Consider the following 21,031-nt stretch of genomic DNA (forward strand, 5'->3'; position numbering starts at 1 on the left):
GTGTAAACTTTGAGTTCTTTGTTTAACACACTGACGACATTATTCTGACTAGGAAATCATTACATATCGTTTCAAATGGGTGTTTCCATATTATATAAATGTAGGTAAACGAACAGGAAACAGTTTACAGCAACGTTTGGTTCAATTAAGTTCACAACTGTACCAGCGCTTCTCGTTTTGCCTTACGGAAACACAACAAACATATACTCGATCCTTCATAAGATTATATATTCAAAACATCAGACAAATGCTTGCAATTAAAAATGGATCTAATTTCTTTAAATCTAAACAATAGAGGATATGGAACCATTTAGGTCACACAAATACACCAAATGTGAAACATATCAAGCGAATTATCCGCACAAGACTAAAGGACATGTATGCACAAAGCACAAAGCATGTGTTTTTATCACATGTATTTTCATTTACGTTAGAAAAATACATTACCCAACTTCCGGAATTGTTATATCCTACTTTTTAAATATCCTGCCTCTAATCAATTTTTGATCATCGAAGTTGGGAAGAGAGAGCAAAGATAGGATATCTCCAACTTGAAACGTCGAAATGTTGGACCTATTACACTTATTCTGTTTCAATGTCATTTCTTTGTCAACATGTGTGTTTCTGACAGGTGCCACCGGATGGGCAGGATACGTTCACCTTTCCGCGAACACATGGTATCATATTTTATTTGATAGTAATTCATGTTCATTATGCAGTCGGAATCGTACAACCGACTAGTCTTTCAGTCGTGATTTCATGAGGCTATGGAAAGGGTTTTGTCACTTTTATTGTTTGATAAGGAAACGGATCTGTACATGGATAAAAGCAAGAACTTCTGTCAACTTTAAACTTGTAAATGAAAGATTCTTTGTCTAAAATTTAAAGTTATTATTGATAGTCATGTTTCACACAATATTATCAAAACGTTGGTTGATAGCATACGAGAGTATCGATCCAGGACGGAGACGCTGAATGTTATTCAACGCTGCAACATCAACACAACAGAGTTAGAAACTGGCAGCTATTAGCTGTAGTCCTATTGCACGAACCAGAAGTCATAATAGTCATGATATTTAGGGTATCCATGGGACAAAACAGTGAGTTGGGTTTAGCGCCGCTTTGAACAATATTTGAGTTATGTTACAGCTTGATGATGGAGCAAAGGAACAAGTGATGCAACTGATGTTCACCACGTTAGTGCAACCAACTAATACCGGTATGGTGCTTACACACCAAGAACCATTATCAGGGCCAATCTAGAATTCGAACCCTCGATTGTAAGTTGCTAGCCCAACTAAGGGACGCAACTCTGCACAATGAGTAGGGTTGTTATGTGCACATGACAAGTATATTATTACGAACATTTACGAGCGCTTCTCATACACAATAGTAACATCATGATTAATATGAGCGCCCGTGGGTCTACAGGTCCCCAGTAATATATGCTTGTCGTAGGTCAACATTAATGAATTAGGTGGTGCGACTAGTGACAAATGTGTGCCCTGTTGATGTGGATCATTGTCAACATTTTCACTGGTTTGTCTCGATTATATAGAGGGTGACTAACAAACCACCTACTCACCTGATGAGCAGTCCTCCACCTGTGTGCAGCCAATACAGGTAAATGAAATAACATTGACAGTTTGACCACATAAGACTTTATTACATCCTTCCGATCAATGACAGTATATCGCAGCTAGAGGTCCTGTGTATCACCCTACATAAACAAATACATCTAGGTTAAACAGACACCCCCACTGACTCACAATATGATCAATAGGGAGAACTTCCATTTAATTCACAATAAAACAAATGATATTAATTATGAATAAGATAGAACATTACAAATACTGACAAGGGAATTAAGATCAAATATTGCGTAGAATAATGGAAAAAACATCGAAATGGTGACCATCATGATCAAAGGATATCTTAGATAAAAAATGAAACAATGCCTAAATATTGAGTGAGCTGTTTTGTGTCACATCACCATCACATGGTGCAACCAGCAGATTCTGCCTATCTGACACATGAGACACATGTTGCAACAAACACAAACACACTTACATTTATGGATTTCCAATTTCTGAACCAATTGAAGATGGAGGGTAAACAGAGTTTATTGACAAACCAAAACAATAATTCTTCCCAAAGGCCAAATATAAATTTCTTTCATGAATTCAAAGCTCAAAAGCTAACTACAGGGTATGATAATTCTATTACATATTGCTCCTTAACCATAAAACTATAAAATAAGTGGCAAAATGAACAATAGTAATAGCAAAAAAGGTTTACTTTTTGTTCTTTCAAAAACCGGGACTAAAAGAAGGGAATCTTTAAGGTACAGATTATGCTGATTGACATTCTTGACAAGGGTGAACAATGTACCAGGTCACCATGGTTACCTGTCATACAAGAGCAAGAATATACAGATGAAGCAATACATACATAGATCTCTTTGAAACTAAACCCAACACAAGTGCTACCTCCATCATGTTAATGTTAGAATCATTAATGTTGTGCACACTGATACTCAGGATGTGTAAAGGAGGTGTCACAGCCTTAAATAGATTTAGCTTCTATTTGTTGTAGTATCCGCATCTGTAGATCAGAGGAGTGAATCTCACTGGAATGTGTGAACTGAGACATTCTCATCAAAACATAAAACTCCACATACTGGGCCTACCTCACAACACAGAAGGTAAAATCTACGATTTCATCCTCTACACATCATGAGCGTTGACAAAACATTCTTCACCAAATCAGAACATACAATCATCCTAAATTCCAATGACAAACTCATATTTTGATTTTCTTATTAAGACAAGACCAATTCATTTTCTTGTTTCACATATTTTTGTAGTCCCAAATATAAAGAAGCCAGGTGCAATAAAAGGTTTTTAAATGAGTAAGTTTTGTTATGCAGTCAATGAATAAAGAAAACTTAACAAAAATTTAAATTCCAAAAATAATTTTGAAAATATTGAAATACTTGTCCAAGAGATTCTGTATCATATGTATGTTAACAACCTTTCATTCTAATAATTCTAAGGTAAAAAAAAGACTTACTTTCATTTGAACAATTAATTTAGAGCATCAAGAAAAGTTTGGGAAAAGCTGATCTGTCAAACAAGACAGGAATTTGGTCTGGCCTGGAAATGTTTTTCCAGTCGATTTCATCTGACAATGACTAGTCAAGATGATGAATATATACATGTGTTGTACATGTTGTAACTATGAAAAACAAATATAAGAACTATACACAAAATATCCAGTATATACATCAACAGAGGACATCATATCATATACACTACTCACAGATCCTAACACCTGCCCATCAGACAGTGGGCACACATCTCATCTAGGTTGTAGTATATAGCTTCCTAGTACAAAATCATATATTGAAACCCTAAAACTTGGTTTACTGTAACCTTATCCACAATGCTGTAGATAATATTCTTAATGTGGAATAAATATCTGAACAGCTCCAATAATTATAACAAACATGCCCCAGAATCAATGTAACATATTATAAGGGTAACACTTTTTTTCAGGGCATTATAATTTGCAGTATCCTGAGGTCTTCCATTAACTGCCCAACGATGGAGGGCAGTTGAAAAGACTGAGGGCTTCTGCAAATGATATTGCCCTGAAAAAGACTGTTACCGTTAATATAGCTAAAATGAATGGAATTTGTCATCAAATAAAAAGAAACAACAATATCGGTTTTGAAACATTTACTGTAATCAACACTGAATGTCACAGACCCACTTTTACAAATATGGAAACTTCATAGAACAAACCAGATGACGTCACTATTAAACGTGATGTCACTATCCCTACCCTACAACGGAAGTGATAATGGCCCGTCAATAAGCAATATGAGGGCATTATCAAGATACAATGGCCCCCTGATTGCGGGGGGTTTTAACATGCGAGAGGTTTAATGATAATTCTATCCATTTTAGCTATAAATGTGCATATTCAATTAAGTTTATTTTCCTAAGTTACAGAATTGTTTTCAGGCTCATATAAGAAAGCCAGACATTTTTCAGCAATAGTTGGCAATATTGTTTGGCTGCTGGCTTATATATATGTACACCATAGTGCCTAGCTAACACTGGTATCCAACACAGATACATCACCCCTTATCTTCCTATTTCACAGTTCAACCATACTTTCCATTTGAGATGTGAGTTATTACAGTGGAACCTGTGTAATCAGGACACCCAACTTCCACATGATTAGTTACACAAAAACCTTCTGGGCAGGATTGATGAAAGCTGGATCACCCACGCTAACAAGGCTTCATGTTGTGATACATACTTAGAAACCAGCCCACCAATATATCATCTTGGTTATCTTATGATATGTAATGTACAATGTATGCTGAGCACATGTCTATGCTATTGATTGTACTACAAGCACTCTATTATCATGAAATTGTGAGGAAATTCACAGGTTCCTTAAAAGTAGACGTCAATGATATCTGATCTGTTTCAGCTGAGTTGTACATTTGTTCTATCTGGAATGGCTTCAAGCGGTATGTCCTCATCTTGTCTATTCGTTGGCGTGCATGGTGGCTTTTGAGGTCTGAAACAAATATATAGTGTCAATATTTGTCATATTTACCAAGTTTACTAACAATATTAACTAAATATGCTGAACCTACTGGCACTCTTCGTCCTGATTCTCACAATCACTGCACATCTTATCGTCATCTCTAACGGCAGAGTATTGCAAACAGTGAGTTATCTCCCTTTGACTACAAAATGTGAAAAACGTAGAGCTCTCCAAATATTTCTACTCTCAATTTGAGTGCTTCTTTCATCAGTAGACTTGACAGAGCAGTCGCTTGGCACTATAGACATGAAGAATGTGATTCACACATTGTATCCACAGGGGTTAACTGTCTACAACACGAGGGACACACACATCAACTTAAGGCTATGTCTACTGCATCTTTCAACATGTTCAAAGATTAAAATTATTCCTAAAACTTGAGTATGTAATAGCATGATCTAAGAGATCAAACCCTTTCATTGGCAAATATATTCACGGTAAGAAAAATGTAGTGTTATTCTAACCAATTGCTTATTGATTTGTTAGTTTAAGTTGAAAATTTAAAGGGTATTTTTTCTACTTTGACCACCTCACAGGTAACAGGTATACTAAAGATCTTTGATAAGGACACCTTAATTGCTGTTTGACACATTATTTCACAACCTCCTTGTGACAAAATATCAAGAAAGCTATGACCAATCATGATCAGATACACAAACTACTGTTCACAGTAAATGTGTTCATGATTCAACTATCCTCAAGTATTCACAGAAAATGTTCATTATGTAACTATCTACCAGTATTCACAGAAAATATGTTCATTATGCAACTATCTACCAGTATTCACAGAAAATATGTTCATGATGTAACTATCTACCAGTATTCACAGTAAATATGTTCATGATGCAACTATCTACCAGTATTCACAGTAGATATGTTCATGATGTAACTATCTACCAGTATTCACAGAAAATATATTCATGATGTAACTATCTCCCAGTATTCACAGAAAATATGTTCATGATGCAACTGTCTACCAGTATTCACAGAAAATATGTTCATGATGTAACTATCTACCAGTATTCACAGAAAATATGTTCATGATGCAACTATCTTCCAGTATTCACAGTAAATGTACATGATGCAACTGTCTACCAGTATTCACAGAAAATATGTTCATGATGCAACTATCTCCCAGTATTCACAGAAAATATGTTCATGATGCAACTATCTACCAGTATTCATAGTAAATATGTTCATGATGCAACTGTCTACCAGTATCAACAGAAAATATGTTCATGATGTAACTATCTCCCAGTATTCACAGTAAATGTGTTCATGATGCAACTATCTACCAGTATTCATAGTAAATATGTTCATGATGTAACTATCTACCAGTATTCACAGAAAATATATTCATGATGTAACTATCTCCCAGTATTCACAGAAAATATGTTCATGATGCAACTGTCTACCAGTATTCACAGAAAATATGTTCATGATGTAACTATCTACCAGTATTCACAGAAAATATGTTCATGATGCAACTATCTTCCAGTATTCACAGTAAATGTACATGATGCAACTGTCTACCAGTATTCACAGAAAATATGTTCATGATGCAACTATCTCCCAGTATTCACAGAAAATATGTTCATGATGCAACTATCTACCAGTATTCATAGTAAATATGTTCATGATGCAACTGTCTACCAGTATCAACAGTAAATGTGTTCATGATGCAACTATCTCCCAGTATTCACAGAAAATATGTTCATGATGCAACTATCTCCCAGTATTCACAGTAAATATGTTCATGATGCAACTATCTCCCAGTATTCACAGTAACCAAGAAACAGTGAATGCAACTAACCACTATTCAATTGCATTCATGATGCAACTAACTGTAATTCACAGGAAATGTGTTCAAGAGCAGATACCTTACTCTACTCAGCTTTCACAATATTCTAACTGAATGTGCTCACCTGTAAAATTGCGACGATCAATCCAAACAATCCAATAGCACTGCCAAAAATTTCGATGATAAGAATTTTGACAAAGAGACTAGAGTTGGCAGCATCTGCAAGAGCAGCACCAGATCCAACAATGCCAACACACACGCCACATGCCAAGTTAGTGATTCCCACGGTCAGACCAGCACCGAACATCATGTAACCTGAAACATTGTCGCAACACGATCAGTGTGGGTAGTTCATCTGGTTGGTACATATTTTTCAATGACTCTGTAACACATTTAAAGTCATTATGTAAGTTCTTATAGTTTCAGTTACTTCAATATTTAAAACACGACAACAGGAATGCATCGATTACGCAGAGTTTGAAATTAAGGGGAGTACTGCAGAAGTTAAATTCAAACACTGGTAGTTTTGCATTCATAGATATCCATCAAAATATTTACGTTAGTTACTGATTATCGCACTGTTTTATATCATGATGAACAATGTATGAATTCTATACAATGAAAAAGGGTTAATGTGTAATGTTGAGATTCTTTGAGCCTACACACACTAAACTGCCTGCAGTCAAAGGGAAATAACTCTGTAGTAACTCAAGCCTGAAGCTGCAACTGCTTTGGGCATCACACCATTAGCAGTTAAATTAGCCTTGACTCAAGGACAGTTACATTTTGACAAACATAAGCCTTGTTACTGAGATCGTACATACAGCTTTAATCCACAGAGAACTAATAGATATTAATAATCCCTACCTGCAGCATAATTTTGGTAGAGTTTCTCCTGGTTTTCAATCTTGCTTATGTCAAAATACTGAAAAATGAAAGAAACAAATCAGCATCTTTCGTCTTCATCTTACAAAGATAATAGGCAACCTTTAACCACCAAACACATAATTGTTCCGACTTTTTTTCCACAGTCAAGCCATTAAAACATTCACAGCATGATAGGGAGTGTGTTGAAAAGGGAGGTAACTTCTCAACAACACCATAACTGATGTGAAAGAAACTTGTTGAGCATGTTAACATGGTTAAATGAAGTACTTGTACCATGTTTACTGGTTCTACATTCAAACATTCCCAAACTCTGAGACACCAGTCCTGGGTTTTGGAGTTACGAATGTAGTTCTTCTGACCATGACACGTGAACAATGCTTTCCTCCATCATTCGTGAATACATACAGCTGCTTTGCAGTGTGGTTTATATATAACCAGCGGTGTTCAAATGCCAAAATTTCCTTCTTGCCCAAATGCACATAAACATGAAAATTCTCCTTTCATCAAATCCATTTACCCATTTGCCCGGGACGTTCTTTTCACACGGCTTCATTTCCTCAGCTGACCAGAAGTACACACACGTCACCACTACAGCGCATATTGTGCAAAAGTATTTTAGAAAATATCGATGAGTGGGAGTTGTTTTATTGAACGACAAACAATGAGCACCAGCATTATGAGATATCAACATTATGCAGTCTCCTTCAAACATAACTCCCTGAAAAGAATCCAACCTCAGAAATTCATATTTTCGTGTGTCCGTTCTCCTAATACCGATTGTCATATCTCTCCCACTTTTGGATGCGATCGTTTGGCCATTGCATTTATTAGCTTAGCCCAGCTGCATCTTTGGGGAACAACTTACTATACACTTCCCTCTCAAAAATAACGTCCAATATATGACATCAAGTTGCTAATGCACATTCAAATCTCCAGGAATGATGTCATGATAAGGATAATGTTTTATCATGAAATATACCATGCTTCATTGTACTTTGCTATTAATGGCGTGGCTATCTAATAGACTGTATTCATGGCAGATGGAGGAATGTACTGTATACAAAATAGTGGCAATGCATATGTGTGAGAGGAGAGCTCACTTTCAGTGACTGGTACCACAAGAATGATATAGAAAATAACACAAAAATCTGGTTTTGGTAATCAACTTCCTATGGCCTTTGAAAATACAGTACGTTTAGTGAAATTCAAGCACATTCATGGACCAAACCACACTTTGAGTGAGTGAGTGGGTATGGTTTTACGCCGCTTTTAGCAATATTCCAGCAATATCACGGCAGGGGACACCAGAAATGGGCTTCACACATTGTACCCATGTCGGGAATCGAACCCGGGTCTTTGGTGTGCGAGCGCACGCTTTAACATTTAGGCTACCCGACCGCCCCACCACACTTTGAGGACTGAGGGTGATTTGATCCTTGAATTTCGCTAAGAAGTCCTGTGATGAAACAAACTGCAATACAAACATGGCCACAGTAATGCAGTGTTTAAAGTTAAGGGGATCACTGGGGTCCTCGAGGTGTACTTCTTTAGCATCTTTGTTGTTTAACACCGCACTCAGCAATATTCCAGCTATATGACGGCGGTCTGTAAATAATCGATTCTGGACCAGACAATCCAGTGATTGACATCATGAGCATACATCCGTGCAACTGGTTTACGATACCCAAGTCAGTGAGCCTGACCACCCAATCCCGTTATTAGCATCTGAATCTAAATGTTCAACCATTAACATAAGCTTTATGACAAGGTCTCCTGGAGTTCAATGGTTATTTTCAAACACTGAATGATGATATTGATAGACACATGATACTCGAGATAAATTATACACTTAAAAGTTCAGCATGTTAAAATGATGTTTACTTTATGGTTATCTTTCATTGCAAATTTAGAATAATCTGGTTTATGTTTTTCATATCATGAGCAGGTCTTGCAAAATAGACAACAAGCAACTGACTATCAACCAGGGGTCCGGAAACCATCATATGCGCCGGACATGTCCGATTGGGAATCTCAAATGTCCGGTTTAAAATATTGCTTACCGGACATTTAAATTGTTCTGTCCAGAAATTCTTAAATTTTGACCGGACATGATCAACAGTTAGGACTGAGCAGTTTCTGTCTGCAGTTGTAACATAATGAAGATTATCTACACTGACAAGCTTTGTTTGTTTTGATTGCTGTAAATACATCGTACTTTCATGATAGTCCAATCGGTCAATCACTGTAAAAGGCAATAAACTGAGTTGACACTGATTAATCAAGGATTAATTACTGAGCAAATCTTGTTAATTTGAGAGAAAGGTGTTTACAACTGTACAAATACCTTGCATCATCGATGTACCTCATTATCCTCACAATGCTGCGATACGTAACCTCAGACAAGAAGCAAAAGCGTGACGACAGCCAGTCGACAGATGCAGATCAGTCGAGCGGATCTGCCAAACCGTTAAGTCTGGACGATCATTTTGTAAGTCGTGGCTAACGACTTTCACTTGGTTTACATACATTGAGGATTTGCCGATTTTATTGTTTTCAGTAGCTAGTCGTATATTGAATCTTGATTGACCGCCATTTTGCTTTCTGTGACGACCGATATCAAATTTTTATGGTCAATAATTAAGTACATATGAAAAAGGTATTCAAATAACTATTGCTATCAACGATATTTTAGTATTTGTGATTATATTATCTGTCTTGTTTTTAAATTATCTTTAGTTTTAAAAAAAACCTTTTCCCGTAAGGTCACGTGATAACCAAATATGGGATAATAGTCTTGATCCAAATGTTACAACGCGTACACTTGAGCAGACTCATGAATATAACTCATGAATATTAATTAGACTGTTCACTACGTTAACAGATCGTTATTATAACAGAAACAAACGTATGTTTTCCATGTATATCTAAAATGATATTATTTGTTATTAATTGTCCTGTGAATTAAACAATTTAAATTGAAACAATTCATAATTCATCATATTATGAATACGTAACAACTTGTAATGAGTGTGAAAAGTCATACTAAAATACGCTATTTGAAGGGGGCGTGGCCTAAATGCAAATATCCGATTGGGATTTTAAATTTTCCGGACCCCTGCTATCAACTATTGGTGTATGACAACAACGTTACACTCTAAAACCGAAAGTGACAGTATTATAAAACCGAGAGTACCAGTATTATAAAACCAAGAGTGACAGTATTATAAAACCGATAGTACCAGTAATATATAACAGAGAGTACCAGTATTATAAAACCGTGAGTGACAGTATTATAAAACCGAGAGTACCAGTATTATAAAACTGAGAGTGCCAGTATCATAAAACTGAGAGTACCAGTATTATAAAACAGAGAGTGCCAGTATTATAAAACAGAGCATCAGTGTTATAACAGTCACCACTACCGTGCTCTTCCTTGATACACCTGAACTACATACCACTAAGTTGGTGCTGATGACAATGGCCATGATGATGCCGTAGATGGCGACGGCCTCACAGAAAATAATGCTGATCAGGTTCTTGGTCTTGATTCTAGGTGCCTTCACACCACCGCCGGCGATGCTGGCTCCAGTTGTGTAGATGCCCCTACATGCAACAAACACACCATTAGGAACAGAGTGTGACAAATCATCTTATCATCCACAATATTAAATCATAGTTGCAAACTGTTTCAATGAAGCAACGGCTACAAATACTTAAAACAGACATGTAAATAAAAGTTTGTAATAAAATGGGCTCTGGGGTCCTCAAGTTTTCTACTATGGGAATTGAATATAGGATCCTCTAAACATACTGAATCTATAGCTTTAGACATTAGACATGTTAGAGTCATGACAAGACCTCATTGACTTTCATGCTTTAATTTGAACACTGATTGACATAAGACTATATCAGATTATAATAGCCATATCACCCTGGATTTGTTTGTTTGTTGTTTAACACCACTCCCACCAATATTCCAGCTATATGACTGCTGTAAATAATACAGTCTGGACCAAACAATTCAGTGATTGACAACAATGACATCATGAGCATCGATTCACGCAATTGGGATAAATGACATGCATCAACCAAGTCAGCGAGCTGACCACCCAATCCCATTCGTTGCCTCTTATGACAAGCATATGCGCCTTTTACGGCAAACATGGGCTGCTGAAGACCTGTTCTACCCCGAATACTCATGGGTCCATATCACCCTGGTAAACACCAATGAAGAAAACATCACAAACCTGTGATTGATTGAGTGACATTCATCTAAAAGTAAAATGTTTACTCTTTTGGTACCTTGAAAAACATTAAGCCAGGCAACGTTAGAGAGTTATGTCCATCCAAGATGGTAACCTATCCAATACAAAACGCTCTGCAGCCATTATCACAATACAAGGAGTGTGTTTTTCACATCACAGTCACATGTGTTCCAATTGAATCACCATGATCACAGTGACCTGTTGACATGGTTAACAATCAAGACTTGTTGACCAGGGAAGTCAGTGGTTAGCGTGATCAGTGGTCGACAGTGTTAAGTACAATGACACACTAACATCCCCGTCATGATGAATAACTACCAATTCCACATTCTGATTCCTTAATGCCTAAGACAAGAATAAAGTAATGGGGTCTATTCTGCCTTGGAATCCTGAATAGCCCCCACATATTTGTGTGTTTCCGTTTTTCATGCCAACCCATCTTGTGCCCCCATCCCTAAACCTTTCTTTCTTGTCACGTATAATGGCACCATAGTTTTTCCTTGTTTGGTGACAGAAGATTAAACTTGTTGCGTTGACTATACACAAACCAGTTATTGCTTCAACATGGTCACACATTTAAAATCAAATTTTAAGTATCCTTTGTTACAAAGAAAATATATAATAATGATATATAATATATACTTTATACCCCATTTTACATGTTTTTGGATGGGTTAAATGATAAAGTAGACGCAACAAACCAATCAGAACAATGATTAATGTTAGTCCGGGTTAGTATTGATCTTCAGCAACCCATGCTCACAGCAAATGGCTGCAAGATTGCTGAAGCTGTGTTAAGCGATATTCATTCACTCACTCAGCAACTCATGCTTATCATAATAGGGGCCAACTAACTGGATCGGGTGGTCATACTCGCTGACTCAGTTGATGTGTGTCATCATATCCCATTTGTGAAGATCAGTGCTAATTTCAATCACTGGTTTGTCAGGATTATTTACAGAGCACAGTTATACAGCTGGAATATTGCTGATTGCAGCATTAAACAACAAACAAACAATGATCAGTGTTGACACCTCAACGGCAACTCACCAAGCGGCTCCCACTACAGAAAGGGAGATAGCAAAGCCTGTTCCGATCAGAGCCCACATGTAGGGAGACGTTGACTGGAGAAACCTACAACACATAATCACACATGTTAGAAGACAACAGTATCGGGTGATAAAAGTTATATTTTCCCCACTTTTCCAAAACATGTTGACCATGTGACTATCAAGTTTTGCATATCAATTTAATAAAATCTAAATAGTTTTTACATTTGCAATACTTATCCAGCATTACTACCTTGTATAGTTAGAAATGGTTAGAGATCTCACGGTCATCATTCTTTAGACTTGATTTAAATGAACAAGAAGCCTGTCATGCCCCATGGATCATCCTACGTACCATCCAATGTCAAACCTCTGCCCCTTGCCAGTCAAGTTGTAGTATAAGCCTGCAAAGAAAACATCCACTTGTAACTCATTTATATCACATACATGGTGAAACGTGCAGACAATATCACATCATCAAATTACAAATGTTGATAGCCGAGATCATGATGTTTACCAAGTTTGAGAATTATACTGTCTCTCCAAACAATGCCCAATATTTGCCATTTAACATGCTTAATTAATAATAAGTAATGCTCGCAGTTGTTTCTTTAAACATGTATCTGAATAATTTCTGTCAGGGCTCTGGTAAAACTCCAAAGGAGACATTTTGCACCTAACTCGAGACCTACAGTGGGTACCTGGGTAGGGTCAGGTAATAGGGGGTCAGATACCTGGGTAGGGTCAGGTAATAGGGGGTCAGGTACCTCGGTACTAACTTTAGACCCGTCCAAGCCCTAGGATGCAGAACAGATCTCAAAACCATCTCAAATGGCTCATGTCACAAACACTGATACCTTAAGCATGTTAACACAAGTAAGAAACATATATCATGATATATGTGATTGATAAACATGCTCAATTTGGTCCTTTAAGAATTCTTGCATCAGGAAAAGTATTTCCTGACCCAAATTGCCAGCATGACTCCAAAAACATGCAAAAGACTGAGGGAACACATCTCACACACTGTTTGCACCACGCCTACTGTTAAGCACAGAGTTCTTTAACATGTTAAAATAGATGTCATTCATTATTGGTGCTACAGTTCTATGTCTGAATGAATATCATCCATGTTTTGAACATGAGTCTTCAAACCCCTAGTGTCTAATTGTGTCGGACTAACAAACCATTTTAATGTTTACCCCGTAGACATTGTAGACATCACGATCTTGTCCTCGAACATAAACTTATCATGCCGACTGACCTAAGCATATATTCATAAGCATTTAATATGCTTAATCCTTCACAGTTAACTTAAACTGCAAATCCACAGTGATCCTTTTAAGTTGAATTATGATCAACAGATTAATAATCTGTGATCATGTTCCTGTGAGGTGCCAGTGCAGCATGCACAGCTCATAATCAACATGCTTGTTACCCAGTGATCATCTATCTTCCCAGTCATTGCAAGTAGGATTGTCCTCAGGCAAACTTATTTGGACAGATACATGAATGACATGATTTACGAGACACGACAGTGTTCCTGGTTGCCACTGCCCTCAACATGCTCAATTTCTTCCAATACTCATAAACTCAGTTTATCAGGTTATCTTTGGTTATTGGCAACAGCAGTAAACACATGGATAACATGGTCAAGTCAACACCACTATGAGTGCATGGCCTGGCACCAAGATCATATACCATGGATAGATTATTCAACTGGAGCTTGCCTATATCAAACCCATGATACTTAGTTCAACAGAATTCATGCAGAATTTCACTTGTTCAACATCATGTATATCATATGTTCCACTTATCTGAGATCTTCCATTATCGTATTCCTCCAATATCATGAAAATAATTATGTTGGACTTGTAGTTCATGGTTTCTACTTCAGTTCATCATGTTCACAACAAATAACGTGACTACTTTAACATAAGTGTTCCGAAAATATGTGGTGTCCTGGGGTCATCAGAGTTTACTCATATGACTACCTGAGTATCATATTGCATACATATGCTGAATGCTTAGTGCATGCAGTATTCTATTTGTAAAGTTAGAAATACTTCTAATGAATACTTTGTTAGCAATGGGGAAAAGACAAGTGTGGAAAAATACCCAAAAATCACCTTTTTGTCAATAGTGAAAATGAACAGAATGTATGATCATGATCATGGTGCTCAGTAAATAAATAGTTTGTTGGATACATGATAGAGCTGTAAAAAATAATTGTTCCAGAGCTGCAGATAAGTAGCGTATTTGCGTAAAATACCCCTAAAAAACATTCAGAACCCAATTACTTTCAATTAACTTGCGTACAGAAACACATGCATTAAATGAAAAACTCAAATGTATAAAAACAGCACATGTAAAAACCCATTGAAGCTTTTTCAGCATGCGTACAAAGGAGCTAATTTCCGAAACACAATTACGAAATAAGTTACTTTCCGAGTCAAGCCTATATATTTAGAACAGTTATATACATCTAAAACACTATTTCATTTTTTATAAATCTTAAAATGTTCACTCTTTTTGGAAAAAAAACAATAGTGATGAATAGATGAGTGAAAAGAATATTGGTTACCCAGTGAAAAATGTAACAACCCAATTAAAATAGAAACCCTAGAGTGAAAACTCAATTGCTCAAAAATTGATCTGGAGCTCTGTTGTTCCCCAACCAAAAGGAAGTATGATCATATTATCACTGATTTGTTTGTTGTTTAATCAATGATAATGTCATATTCAGCAATATTCCAGCCATATGCAGTTACATGGTCATTTTGTACAATCTACAAATAACTGAGTTGACCAGACAAACCAGTGATTGATATTAACAGTTGTATACCTTGATCACAGCTCTCATACATAATGATAATTACATATCATTCCCTAACATTGATTTAATTATCATCATGATCATAGGGAATATTCAACATCATGTTATATTGTTAAAGATTACAATCAGATGACAACTGGAGATGACACTGCCATGAAGGATACAAAAAAGTACAAGTAGAAGAAATTATTTAGCATTGTTGGACCTCACAAAATCAGCAGGTGAGAACAGAATCTTCCTGCTACTGCTGATCATGCTGAGCTTGAATGCAATGCCCAACATAGCTACAGTGGAATTCATCAATATCTGGGTCATCACCACCATTACAAAACTGTGTTTATATCTGCACTCATGAACATTTATCAGTAAACTTATATTAGCCTTCGGAACTACCTATCATTCTCTAACCTTCAGTCCACAGCGTATAATACTGAATTTTGATCAATATGGCATATTCTTGAACATGACAAAACCATAAGAAAATTATTATAATGGTACTTACAAGTACAACTATTTAGCTGTTTGTCTCAAAGTGTCATTTTAACAATTACACAAAATATTTATGAACTGGAAGAAATCTTACCATTACATTACATGATCTTAATTGTTTTCAGTACTACGATTACTTACATGATGTATTAAATTGTTACACCTTAAGCATGTTAGTGACAGGACATGTTAATTTATATATTATCCAGTCAATCATGATTATCTGACAAACAAAACCAGATGATGAAGTACATGTTATACGAGATAACAAGTCTTTACATCATGATGTATAAGAAATAATTTACAAAAAATGTAAATACAAATTTTCACCATGTTCACATCACCACAAACCATGCAAACAAAGTTTGAATACTGGCAAAATATCCTGTCAGGTCTTACGACTGGCCTGCAAGCGCTTATCTAACAAACTCGAACAGTAGGGCTATGACTAGGACGATGTGTGATGATGTACGAAAATAATTAATAATCTTCGTTATGCCTTTGGTTCTGGTTGTCCATTTTTGTCTTCAGATTGTCCAATGTGATGTCAACCCCCTACCTTAACATGTCCATAACTAGGTTATAACAACTTACATCACATATAGACCATATAAGCATACTTTCAGTCGGTCGTGTTATCACTTACATTTTAAAGAGTAAAGACAAGAAATGGCTTAGCAGGTTTGGTTTTAGAAGGGAGGGATTGAATCTAATGTGAGTACTTCCTTCACCGGCTTCCCATATTTTCAATTCTGACCCATCCATTATATAGCAGATTACTGGACATGAACAGATCTAGATCATTTAAACTTGTATGAAAGGTTATGGTCATTTATTTCAATGTATCTGAATCAAAACATATCATGTGCGTTATAGGTTAATGTCTGTAAACAGTCATATCCTGGACACAGATGTGTGGTTTCACGTCATGCTAATGACAAACTGAAGGACACGACCCCCGGCTCATATACATCGCATACTTACCTAAAATTATCAAAATGGCTATCAATATCCACACAAGGCTGTCGTATACAACCTTAGCCGAGAAACCCATGGCTTTCGGGGGTGCTTTAACGGCTGATTCCATCTTTTCAGACAATTATTTTTGTGTCATTCAACAAGACCAGTCTCATATGATCACCTCTCGGTTACATACGCGAAATCACGAGACCACTAAAGGGAGACAACGCGTATTGTTGTTGATCACTAAAAAATACATAACAGGCGATTTTAAGGTAATTCTTTTTTCGTCATTGATATTTGTTCAAATTAGAAAACTCTGCCACCAACCAGCATTGAAATGATTATCTAAAAGATAGCAAAATGTTACTGCCAATTTAATAGTTAGGACAACATTGTATTCTTGCATGTACATCTCATTACCTATGCAAAATTGCTAAAAGCGGCGTAAAATCCTAGTTTTCGTCTAAATTAATATTCCGCTAAATTCCGACAGTGCATTTCTTTGTGAAAATATCGTAATGTATTACCTTTGGGTTTGATAGTTAATGTAATGGACCAAATACTGAAATATTATTACAACTGCACAGTTCAAAGACGTACAAACATCTATCTACGTCTTTGCACAATTCTTTATCTTAAGAACGTTTAAAATCCTTTATGTTAAGCTACTGTATCAAAGGAAATAAAAAATAACTTCTATTATTACCTTCAGGGTTAGAAATAATCGAGTTCATAAAAATCGTTTTTGCACTGTGACCCTTAATCATATATGATTATAAAAGAAATATAGAGAGTGAGTGAATTGGGTTAAACGCCGCTTTTAACAATATTCCAGTTATATCGCGGCGTGTCAGCTTAATGTGGGAGGAAAGCTCGAAGTGATGCAGGTCTCAGACGTTTACCACTTCAGTGAAACCCCCAAGCACGGGGATGGTGCTGACAAACCTGGAAACATGATCGGGGCGAACCGGGATTCGAACCCACAATCATAGGTTTCTGGCATGCCCAAGTGACGCAACTCTGCACATCGAATCGTGGCGCCTTAGACGACTTGGCCACCCGTGTCCTGCACATTAACTAGCAAAACAAGACAAGTCTTGAAACATGTTTTCACGTTAACATAGCATAGCGTCCAACGGGTATGCTGATAAGAACAATGTGGATGAAGTAGCCCATGCAAACTCGATTATCCAAACTAAACTAAACTGTGGCTTCAATTTATTAGATATGCGTAAGATACTTGGCATCTATATAGTTAATGGAAGATTTAAATAAGATACCACAGGCAATTTGACTTCCGGATCACATTCTGGATGCAGCGTTTTTGACTATTTTATTATTTCTACTGATATTTTCACAAATTTTCACCAAATTTAGCAGCCTGTTTGCCGTGGGTTGCGTCCACGTGTCGGCAGTCGAAGGGAATCTGGTGGTCGAGGGTGCCGTAGCCGGTGGTCCAACACACCACTTCGACCCTAACTTTGCCAAGACGGGTGGTACAGTGGGCCTGATTCTGTAAATGGGCTGGTCATGTCATGCCCTGTGCATACAATATTTGGCATTTGAAAAGTAAATTCATTCTAAATTTCTATCCATAAACTTACTTAGAGCCCTATGCCCAGAAAGCGATGGCTCATGGGCCAATCTGGTGACGCTGATCTCCGAATTCTGTACGTCTCCAATTGATTGTCATGGGCCGGACCAGCCTGACTTTTTATTCGGTAGACAGCTGAAGTATATCACCCCTTTATCCTTGGTCTTTGCAGCTTAGAGATCAACTGCAGCATAAGACGGTCCTTGTTGCGGTGGGTGGGGAAATGGGGTGCTGAATCATTTTTCCTTTCGACATGGCGTCCCAACACACTGGTTCAACGGACGATATATAGAATCTGACAACATCTCATTAAACGAGACTACATCCAATCGATGTGACTATTGCCCACGTTTCTTGGCCTCTATTGACTGCCAGACTGATCTGATGCAGGCTCCTGTCCTGCTGTTACTACTGCCTACAGCCTCTACTGACTGCCAGACTGACTTGATGCAGGCTAACACCCTGCTGTTACTACAGCCTCTATTGACTGCCAGACTGATCTGATGTAGGTTCCTGTCCCGCTGTTACTACAGCCTCCACTGACTACCAGACAAATCTGATGCAGGCTACCGTCCTGCTGTTACTACAGCCTCTATTGACTGCCAGACAGATCTGATGTAGGTTCCTGTCCTGCTGTTACTACAGCCTCTAATGACTGCCAGACTGTTCTGATGCAGGTTCCTGTTCTGCTGTTACTACAGCCCCTACTGACTGCCAGAGTGATCTGATGCAGGTTCCTGTCCTGCTGTTACTACAGCCTCTACTGACTGCCAGACTGATTTGATGCAGGCTACCGTCCTGCTGTTCCTACTGCCTACAGCCTCTATTGACTGCCAGACAGATCTGATGCAGGCTACTGTCCTGCTGTTCCTACAGCCTCTAATGACTGCCAGACAGATCTGATGCAGGCTACCGTCCTGCTGTTACTACAGCCTCTATTGACTGCCAGACAGATCTGATGCAGGCTACCGTCCTGCTGTTACTACAGCCTCTATTGACTGCCAGACAGATCTGATGCAGGTTCCTGTTCTGCTGTTACTACTGCCTCTATTGACTGCCAGACTGATCTGATGCAGGTTCCTGTCCTGCTGTTACTACAGCTTCTACTGACTACCAGAGTGATCTGATGCAGGTTCCTGTCCTGCTGTTACTACAGCTTCTACTGACTGCCAGACAGATCTGATGCAGGCTACCGTCCTGCTGTTACTACAGCCTCTACTGACTGCCAGACTGATCTGATGCAGGCTACCGTCCTGCTGTTACTACAGCCTCTATTGACTGCCAGACAGATCTGATGCAGGCTACCGTCCAGCTGTTACTACAGCCTCTATTGACTGCCAGACTGTTCTGATGCAGGTTCCTGTTCTGCTGTTACTACAGCCCCTACTGACTACCAGAGTGATCTGATGCAGGTTCCTGTCCTGCTGTTACTACAGCTTCTACTGACTGCCAGACTGATCTGATGCAGGCTACCGTCCTGCTGTTCCTACTGCCTACAGCCTCTACTGACTGCCAGACTGATCTGATGCAGGCTACCGTCCTTCTGTTACTACAGCTTCTACTGACTGCCAGACTGATCTGATGCAGGCTACCGTCCTGCTGTTCCTACTGCCTACAGCCTCTAATGACTGCCAGACTGATCTGATGTAGGTTCCTGTCCCGCTGTTACTACAGCCTCTACTGACTACCAGACAGATTTGATGCAGGCTACCGTCCTGCTGTTACTACAGCCTCTATTGACTGCCAGACTGATCTGATGCAGGCTACCGTCCAGCTGTTACTACAGCCTCTATTGACTGCCAGACTGTTCTGATGCAGGTTCCTGTTCTGCTGTTACTACAGCCCCTACTGACTACCAGAGTGATCTGATGCAGGTTCCTGTCCTGCTGTTACTACAGCTTCTACTGACTGCCAGACAGATCTGATGCAGGTTCCTGTCCTGCTGTTACTACAGCCTCTATTGACTACCAGACTGATCTGATGCAGGCTCCTGTCCTGCTGTTACTACAGCCTCTACTGACTGCCAGACAGATCTGATGCAGGCTACCGTCCTGCTGTTACTACAGCCTCTACTGACTGCCAGACTGATCTGATGCAGGCTACTGTCCTGCTGTTACTACAGCCTCTATTGACTGCCAGACAGATCTGATGCAGGCTACCGTCCAGCTGTTACTACAGCCTCTATTGACTGCCAGACTGTTCTGATGCAGGTTCCTGTTCTGCTGTTACTACAGCCCCTACTGACTACCAGAGTGATCTGATGCAGGTTCCTGTCCTGCTGTTACTACAGCTTCTACTGACTGCCAGACTGATCTGATGCAGGCTACCGTCCTGCTGTTCCTACTGCCTACAGCCTCTACTGACTGCCAGACTGATCTGATGCAGGCTACCGTCCTTCTGTTACTACAGCTTCTACTGACTGGCAGACTGATCTGATGCAGGCTACCGTCCTGCTGTTCCTACTGCCTACAGCCTCTAATGACTGCCAGACTGATCTGATGTAGGTTCCTGTCCCGCTGT

General features: G+C 38.3%; 1 protein-coding gene across 1 annotated transcript; it reads right to left on the reverse strand.

The window, feature by feature from the left end:
- Positions 1–1,645: 1,645 nt before the first annotated feature.
- On the reverse strand, positions 1,646–17,107 carry LOC139478701 (V-type proton ATPase 21 kDa proteolipid subunit c''-like). The gene is made up of 7 exons (XM_071261287.1): positions 16,939–17,107; positions 12,985–13,033; positions 12,631–12,714; positions 10,771–10,918; positions 7,295–7,352; positions 6,552–6,742; positions 1,646–4,596 (listed from the first exon to the last, which is right to left on the reverse strand). Exons 1-7 carry the CDS (start codon positions 17,039–17,041, stop codon positions 4,564–4,566), a joined length of 666 nt encoding a protein of 221 aa, XP_071117388.1. The 5' UTR covers positions 17,042–17,107; the 3' UTR covers positions 1,646–4,563.
- Positions 17,108–21,031: the final 3,924 nt, after the last annotated feature.

This window comes from Haliotis cracherodii, unplaced genomic scaffold (assembly GCF_022045235.1).
Source record: "Haliotis cracherodii isolate W230 unplaced genomic scaffold, xgHalCrac1.p SCAF_4, whole genome shotgun sequence".
NCBI lineage: Eukaryota > Metazoa > Mollusca > Gastropoda > Lepetellida > Haliotidae > Haliotis > Haliotis cracherodii.